Below are 9,135 nucleotides of genomic sequence, written 5' to 3'. Positions count from 1 at the left end.
GATGATGGTGGTGGTGATGATCTGCTGCTGCTGCTGCTGCTGCTGATGATGATGATGATGATAGTGATTATGATGATGATGACGACGTGGCTCACTCTGCAGCCATACGCACCGCCCATAGTTGTGGCCCTTGCATCACTGCGCTGGTGGTTCATAGGTTGAATGAAGCTCCACTGGTTTGTCTTTCGGTTGAAACGCTCCACTGAGTGCAGACGCAGCTGTCCGTCGAAGCCGCCCATGGCGTAGATCAGACCATCGTGCTCCGCCACACTCACGTAGCACCTGGTACACAAATGTCAGTATTGTACAGCACCCGGTACACAAATGACAGTATTGTACAGCACCCGGTACACAAATGACACTATTGCACAGCACCTGATACACAAATGACACTATTGTACAGCACCCGGTACACAAATGACACTATTGTACAGCACCTGGTACACAAATGACAGTATTGTACAGCACCTGGTACACAAATGACATTATAGTACATACTAAGGAGTGCCTATTGGGGGGTCGGTTTTCTAATACAAACCCATTGCCCGACTCGTCGCCTGAAAAGAAACGCGTTTGTTTTTGAGGCAACGAGTCGGGAGATCGATTTGTGCCACGACCGCCGCCTTGCGCCCTCAATCTGGCTGGCCAACCGAACCGAACAGAACGGAACCGAAGCGATTGTGTCAATGGGCACTGGACAGCTCTTTCGTTATTAATAGAGTAGAGCCTGTCCAAGACAACTTCCCACTGTGAGGTGAACACGATGATTGGCTGAATACATTTTTAAAGGTTTCTTTCGGATGCCACTGAGTTTAGTATAGGTCTTTTCTCCTAGTGAAAAAGGGTTTCTTCAAATTTTACTCGTATACTTTACAAAGTTATAATGTTTCATCGGGAAGCCGACAGAGTACTATGATATCGCATAAACATCGCCATTTTGCATCAATAAAGTATAAACAGAATATTATAATATGTAGTTCTAGGTTAGACGACAAGGATTAAGCTCAGCTGATAGGCAGTGGGTTATAAGTACACAGTTTAAAAATATAATAGCGTTGGGCATGATACCTTTTGGAGTTCATCGGAGCAATTTCAGACCATGTCTTGTTGATGGCATCGAAGACTCGACAGCTGTTAAAGTACTCCACGCCGTCAAATCCACCGATGACAAAGATACAATGGTCGATGGTGACACAGCCATGGTAAGCCCTGGCACCTGTAAGGGACAGAACAATCCTTTCGGGAATACATGAACCCATTTTGTAGTAATTAAAATATTTAAACCTACACCCCCCTTGAATATCTGGACGTAATAAATAGCAGTGTGAGTGAACCTCGTGATGATGTGGTATACATAGAGTTCATGTTATCACACAAACAGACTTCTCGAGGCTTCGTGTTTCTTGAACGCGTCCGAAGCTATATTATTTTTGGTCCGTTGTTCCTTGTCATCAAGTGAACCTTACCAGCTCTACTTCTCTAAGCTCCTGTCATTCTACACCCTTTCTGTTAGTTCAAAGGCAAAAGTAAACTTGAGCCCTCTTTCAGAACTTGCTTGACTTTCTACACACTTCTGGAATCTCCGTTCACTGTTGGGCTTCATATGGATCGCTGTAACGTTATTCGTAAAAAAAAAAAAAACGCTTTTAAAAGATACATATGTTAAATATTTAAAGAAGAGGAGGGCGCACAAAAATGAGCCTTACCAAAGCAAGCATAAGATCGGCTCGCATACGACTGTCGTGCCCTGTCTTCTAACTTTGTGTAAAATCCAAAGGTAGAGACCCCATTTAAGTTACACACGCGTCTCTACTCAAATTGAACAAGCATGAGTCCTTTTTCCTTCTCCAGAGCCTAGCCTGAATTATAACAATGGTTTTCTTCAAACATCTACCCACGGCTCACTGAGGTGACAAGTATTTACCGGATGGAAACTTTTCCTGTCGTGCAGAATTTACTTTATATCTACGCGATTTTCTTCGAAAGAGCCTGTATGACCTAATTGTGTTACAAATGACGTAAAACTCCCACTAAAACACTTTCAAATACAAGGACTAAGGACCTACCAACGTCGTGATGCTTGGAGACCACCCAGGAATCAGCCTTGGTGTCGTAGACCTCCACAAGGTTGGTGGGTGTCCCGCCGCTCCAGCCTCCGACCACGAAGAGCAGCTCGTAGGGCACCCGGGGCCGGGACATGCGGTTGGACGGGTCTGTGGCTCGCTGGTCGTCCCAGTCTAGGTCACAGAGGAGGCGCAGGGCCTCCACCACGATGGATTTCGCTGCCTCGCACTCCTTCACGTACTTATGGGGCTTCACCTGGTAAGTTTATGTGTGTTCACATAATTATACGGTCCCTTTTTAAGCACAAGAGGGCTATCCCGAAAATATGCTGTTTTGAGAAAAATCGAAGGTAAAGTTTTTGCCCCTTGTTCGGTTTCTTTAAAAGACCAGGAGAGTTTTCTCTATAACTAAACAAATATGTACACCAGTGAAACCAAATTTCTCCTAAAGGTGGGGTAATGCCCATCTTTGGTGTAGGTCAAGATTACTGGAAACCCCCGAAATCTGGGTAAGCCCGCTTGTCCTTAGAAGCGACCACACATGTGGGGTGGAACTGTCTTGTGCAGGAACAGAAACAGCGAGCCGTGATCGTTGCGGTGTGCAAAGGCACTCACTTCTCTCTCTCTCTCTCTCTCTCTCTCTCTCTCTCTCTCTCTCTCTCTCTCTCTCTCTCTCTCTCTCTCTCTCTCTCTCTCTCTCTGTCTCTCTGTCTCTCTGTTTCTGTCTCTCTCTCTCTCTCTCTCTCTCTCTCTCTCTCTCTCTCTCTCTCTCTCTCTCTCTCTCTATCTATCTGTGTTTACAAAGTGAGTTAGTGTGTGTGTGTGTGTGTGTGTGTGTGTGTGTGTGTGTGTGTGTGTGTGTGTGTGTGTGTGTGTGCGTTTGTGTGTGCGTTAAAGTATGTGTGTGTTAATGTGTCTGCGCGTTTTAATGTGAGCATGTGTGGGAGTATAGTGTGTGTGTGTGTGTGTGTGTGTGTGTGTGTGTGTGAAACTGAAAACAAACACGTTTGTTTTTGAGGCGACCAAGTCCCGTGATAGGCCCGATCGGCCGATCCCATCCGTAGTGAACACCCCGTATTAGAGAGGCTCGACAGTGAAATAAATAATAAATTAATATGACATTTATACGATAGCGCTCAACCCTGGTAAAAGTACACGAGCTTTGAGCCCTTTACAATGAAACAAAAACCCCAAAACCGTACAGTGTCTGCTGTCTTGAAGTCTATATATTATCTCATTAATAATTTAAAAAAACAACAAACAAAAAACCACCAAAAAACAAACAAACAACAACAGAAATGGTCGCTTTTAAAGACAAGCGGGCTACCCAGAAAAATGCTGTTCTGACAAAATCGAAGTTTAAGTTTTTGCCCCTTGTTAAGTTTCTTTGAAAGTCAAGGAGAGTTTTCTCTAAAACCAAACAAATATACACACCAATGAAACTAAACTTCTCCTATAGGTAGGGCAATATTATGCCCACTTTTGGTGTAGGTCCAGATTTCAGGAAACCCCCGAAATCTGGGTTGCTCGCTTGTCCTTAAAAACGACCAAATATGACTTTAGCAGAAGTTTGAATGAATACAGAGATTTGGTTAGTCTTGAACTACTGGGCAAAACATTTCAGATCTTGGGGGCGTGAGCGCATAATTTATTCCCCTGGATACCTTTTCGATGAAAGTTCTTGTTGTGATGATCCCTAGCCTGATGCACATAAGAAGCCTGGCTATCTCATGCTTCCGTGCGTCCGGACTGTGGTCAATCCAGCGGATGACGGCATCAAACACCATTTCCTCGTTGCGAACGTTTAGGTAGTCAGAATCCAAGATCTCGCAGAGCTAAATAAAGGGAAAGTACTCCAGTATATAACCTGCATTTATACACTAAGCCCCCCCACCCCAAAAAAAAAACAAAAAACAAAACAAAAACAAAACAAAACAACAACAACAAACAAACAGCCCCCCCCCCTTCCCAGTTTTAAAGCCACAGTTAAGATACGATAAGATAAATCTTTATTTTCCATATGCTGCTCATTTATTTGATGTCTCTCTCTCTCTCACACACACACACACACACACACACACACACACACACACACACACACACACACACGGGGGCGGGGCGCCCCCCCTTCTCTCCCAAAAAAAAAAATGCGGGCGGGGGGGGCAAAATTAAAAAAGGGACACCTCTCTTATCCTTTTTCTTCCCACCACACACAACTGCTCTAAAAAAATTGTGATGCTTATAAACTCTTAAAAACTTAGTAAATGAGGTGCTGTGTAATGTTATCATTTGTCAGATTGTTGTTCAGAGAAGATTTTTGAGTGACATTTAAAAAGGTAATTGTATAGATTTACTGTATTCAACACCCATTACGCACCAAAAGGAATCCCTCAATAATAATGCGGCCATGAGTAACGCATTTCAAAAGCCAAACTCCTCCTCCTCCTCCTCCTCCTCCTCCTCCTCCTCCTCCTCCTCCTCCTCCTCCTCCTCCTCATCATCATCATCATCATCATCATCATCATCACATCATCATCATTAACTGTAACCACTCCTTTCTTTGCCTCTACTTCCTCTTTCTCCCTATTCTTATTCTTCACCTTCTCCTCCTCTCGTTTCCCCTTCCTCTGCTTCCCATGCCTTCTTCCATACGTCCCTTTTCAAAATGGTGTCTGGTGGAGACTACAAGGCGATCAATTTGTTCCAAGGCAGATAATAAAAGAAAAAGTCTAGTGAACTGTCAATCAAGGCAATCCCCCCTCCCCCGCCCCAAGTTATCGAACAAATTTAACTAAAAGTAAATGAAGGTTAATATATACATATATATATATATATATATATATATATATATATATATATATATATATATATATATATATATATATATATATATATATATATATATATATATATAGCCAGGTCAGAAATATATCAATCAATCTTAATACATTCATACCCCCCCCCACCCCTCTTTTTCAACCCTCCTTTTCCACCCACCCTCCTCCCACAATTGAACACATTACTTGCTCTATGGGCATGTTCAGAAACTCGTTGCTGGTGGTGGACACTTCGTGGAACTTCCGGAGTATGAAGTTGTACGACTCCTTCTCCAAGTCTCGGCACGAATAGGCCTGCGCAAAGTTCCGGATGCCGATACAGTTCTCCGGGTTGATGCTCCGTTTGAGGAAGTCGCAGCACGGTCTCATCAAGCCAGAAACCAGGAAGCGGTCCGCTGCCGGGAGAAGCTCTTCGATGTTCGACCAACTGAGCTGTTGTCGGGGGAAAAATGTAATATTCTAGAAGAAAAAAAATTGTTCGAGTTTTACGGCATTTGCAATACAATTACGTCATACGTGTGACGAATATTAGAAGTGTTACAAGATTGTAACGTACAAGTACATTGTACAGGCCTAATTTTACGAGGACAAATCTATTCTTGAAATAAGATTTCATTCGTCGTATGGCATTTGCAGTACAATTAATTAGGTCATGATATATGTGACGGATATTAGTAGTCTTACTAGAAAGTAGCACACAAGTATATTTTTACGAGGATGTATTAAATTGTTGACGACCTGGTCCTCATGCGGTAAATCTTATCCGTGTTGTTGTATAGATTAACTCCTCTTTCAAATCTGCACTATTATTTCAGAGGCAAGGCATCCGAATTTAACGTCTATTTCCAATAGGACCAAGGCAAGTGGGCGGAGAGCTTTAAAGCCCGTCAAAGAAACCAAACTTCAAAAATGTCCCATTGGAGAATCGAATAAGGGCTATCCGCTCCGCAGTTCAGTGTAATACCAACTGAGCTAATGGAGTGTCACAATCGAAACAAGATACATGACAACACAACTGGTAAAACAACATTCAGCTAGAGCAAATATCTAGGCTGAGAAAAAAAAAGTAACTAGAAGGAAACCCACATTTTTCAGATTTACACCTTCCCTTACTGTTTCTTAATTTGCCTCGGAATAGACAGTGAAAGATCTTGTCCGTTTGTTAGTGTTTGAGCGCTTAATCAGCTGATCGCACAGTATGCTTCCCTGGAAGGAAGCTGAGAATGTTTTGAAGAGTGTTCTATGGTCTGCTGGGGTAATAATAAAGTGTAAAGCGTTTATAGAGCTTGCTGTCGAGGAGGGATATGTGCTATACAAATGCTGCTACATGTATTATTAAAAAGTGTGTGTAGTCAGTTAAATGTAACATATCATTGAGGCTTCGTAAACAGGTAGTCAAAGCTAGAATGACCAATGAGAGGAAATTATACCCCCCCCCAACCCCCTTTCCCTCAATGTCCCACGTCTTCAGGTATCCCGAGGTCACATGTCGCTGTTTCCCGTTTCTGTAAGATAGGCTGCAACCCACTGGAGACCCCAGATTCGCGGACTTGGTTAAAAATGTGCAAATAAAGAAGAAAAAAAGGAGGGGGGGGGGGGCATATTATACTTTTGCTGAAAAGCATTTACCATCCCCTCAAAACGTCTAGGCTTTTCCAAATAAAAGTGGAATCAATGTATACACATTGCAGCTACGTTATTATGTTGAACCATCTCTGCTCATGAGACCCTGAAAATACCGGTAACAAAGAAAACAGGCGTTTTGTCTGGTCCGCCGTTTGAGACAAAATTTCAACTTCCATAGAAGTTCAAGACGAAGTTCAAAGTGAAAAACTAGAAGTGAGCAGTTTCTATTGATGATATTCAGGGAAACGGAACAGCCAACAGAGAAAACAGTCTACTTTGACGTGTCTGGTGTAGGCGTAGTCTATGATGGCTGCCATGCTGTCCGGGCTGATACCGGTGATCCGGATCTCTTGCTCACTCTGTTCAAATCGGGCGTTGGTGAAAAGTGCTCGGAAGTAAGGACTGCACGCTGACAAGATGTTTCTATGCACTGGGAACGACCAGTCTTCTATCTGAAATATATATATATATATAGTTGTTAAGAAAGCATTTCTGTTTCAGTCAAAAGTGATCGACATCATCACACACGTTAAAAAGGCAAAAACTAAAAAAACAAAAAAACCCGACACTTATTATATAAGGTTACGGGCAAATCTGAAGGCAACCCCAAACAAACAAACAAAACAAACAAACAAACAAACTAACAAACTCAGAAAAGTTTCTGTAGTCACACACGAACGTATCAAGAGTAAATAATAGCAACAATGGCAAGCACATTGTGCCTCTTTCCAAATATTTAGCAGTATATCAACCGATATCGTTGGTGTAGTAGTAGTTGTTGGTCTCTGCATTTGTACGCAGGAGACACGGGTTCGATTTCTGTGTGAGGAAGTTATCTATCGTCTGTCTGCTGGGATGATGTATCCTACTCAGCCTGGGGAAGGCCAGAGAGAGAAAGAGAGAGAGAGAGAGAGAGAGAGAGAGAGAGAGAGAGAGAGAGAGAGAGAGAGAGAGCGAAAGAGAGAGAGAGAAGACAGAAGCATTATACCTCCAGTTTGATTTTATTTGGAGTCTATTGGACGTTTTAGAAACACTTACAAAACCAGTAATTAGGCCTACAATAAAAATATGGCAATGAGTCCTTTAAAAAATCAAAACAACTTTCTCCTGCAAGACCTACGAGAGTGAAATCATAGGTGTTTGGTATTCAGCTACCCCCTCCCCTTCCCCTTTATTTTTTTGTCCCCCCCCCCCCCACCCCAACACTCCACCTTCCGTTGAGCATCTGCCTTGATACGCCTTACGTCACAGATGATATAGCTACATGTACCTTTATGATGGCATCACATAGCTCCCCAGTTTTCCTCAGCTCTGCAAGAACTTGACAAGCCTGAGCGCTGAGAAGTTTTTTCATAGCAGCATCCTGGGTGCTTGTCGATTTGGGACGCCCTAGGCAGCACCCAGCAGCACCGTCAAATGGAACCTCGCTCGTCATGGCTCAGGTTCTTGTGATGTTAGTTTCACCCGTAGCTGGTCTTTCGATGTTTATTTTTTTCCTGTCCATTTCGGGGAGACATTTTTGCGTGCTTCATGATTGAGATATTCAGCGGATGTTCTATGGCTTCATTAAAAGCGTGACGTCATCTTACTACAGCTGTGCACCGAAGAGCACCAAAGCACTCTTTTTATGATCTTTTTGGGTACTGATTTGCTAAAAGTTGGGTATCACACGTGATTGAGAATTCATAGAGCAAGAAAGATAGTTTTCCGAGAGTCTGCCAGGAAAGCTACACTTCAAAAAGGACATGCTACGCTCGTACTATTACTACATAGAAGAAGGTTGACAATTCTGCTGAATATGCCCTTGTTGCGATTCACCTGGCGATTGAATTCAACACAGGAGTCCTATAATATGTAAATCTACTTTCAACTGATTTTGAAGGAGATTTTTTGGCAAAGAGAAACTATACTGAAGAAAAAAACAACACACACACTCGTGAAAAACAAAAGCGAAACGCTTCCTCGACTATGAGCAATTATCAAAGACATAGGCCTACTACCTCCCCAGAGCATAAAGAACTCCTGAAGGGAGATGAAAAGCTATTTTGCATTGTATGCCATGCCGATTTTACCACCAGGCACATCCTTAATTGAATGTCTGGACTTTCGAAAGGCCTGAAAGAAATATTTCAAATGTACTCACTTAAAACAATTTGTTCTCCATCGTTTGTCCCAGCATGATTCTCAATTTTATAAAGGCCACTTGTTCTTTACTCAAAGAAGTAGATAGTTGACCTTTTATTTCTGAAATGACTGTTTTTACTATTAAATTAATACCATAAATTTTAAACTTCAACCATAAAGTAAAACTAATCCGTGCTGTGAACTAGGCCTAGTGAGAAAAAACCCAACAACAGCTTGTGTCCTGCACGCCGATATGACTTATGCAGTTGTGCACGCTGTAAAACTTTAAACAAAACAAAGAATTGCTTGTGTAGCAGGAATAAAAGTAAGCTTATGAAGTCCGCTTCAACCGACATCTAGGCTATGGGACCATCAAATTTTCTTTGGTTTAGCAGTGTTTTCGATTGCCCATGTTTGATTTAAGTGGACTCCATTGTCAGCTTATACATTGTTATTCGCTAGTGAGACCTAAACAGTTTCATCAG

General features: G+C 42.4%; 1 protein-coding gene across 1 annotated transcript in view; it reads right to left on the bottom strand.

The window, feature by feature from the left end:
* LOC101846256 (kelch-like protein 10) overlaps window positions 1–8,099 on the bottom strand; it is a 13,068-nt gene extending 4,969 nt beyond the window's left edge. The window contains exons 1-7 of the mRNA XM_005089043.3: window positions 7,797–8,099; window positions 6,802–6,978; window positions 5,087–5,332; window positions 3,728–3,898; window positions 2,067–2,319; window positions 1,069–1,216; window positions 113–282 (exon numbers count right to left, since the gene is read on the bottom strand). Coding sequence (XP_005089100.1) covers window positions 113–282; window positions 1,069–1,216; window positions 2,067–2,319; window positions 3,728–3,898; window positions 5,087–5,332; window positions 6,802–6,978; window positions 7,797–7,961 — 1,330 coding nt within the window. The 5' untranslated portion in view covers window positions 7,962–8,099. The remainder of the gene's footprint in view (window positions 1–112; window positions 283–1,068; window positions 1,217–2,066; window positions 2,320–3,727; window positions 3,899–5,086; window positions 5,333–6,801; window positions 6,979–7,796) is intronic.
* Window positions 8,100–9,135: the final 1,036 nt, after the last annotated feature.

This window comes from Aplysia californica, unplaced genomic scaffold, assembly GCF_000002075.1.
Source record: "Aplysia californica isolate F4 #8 unplaced genomic scaffold, AplCal3.0 scaffold00002, whole genome shotgun sequence".
NCBI lineage: Eukaryota > Metazoa > Mollusca > Gastropoda > Aplysiida > Aplysiidae > Aplysia > Aplysia californica.
The sequence above is the reverse complement of the archived record's forward strand: the minus strand, read 5'-3'. Positions and strand labels throughout refer to the sequence as shown.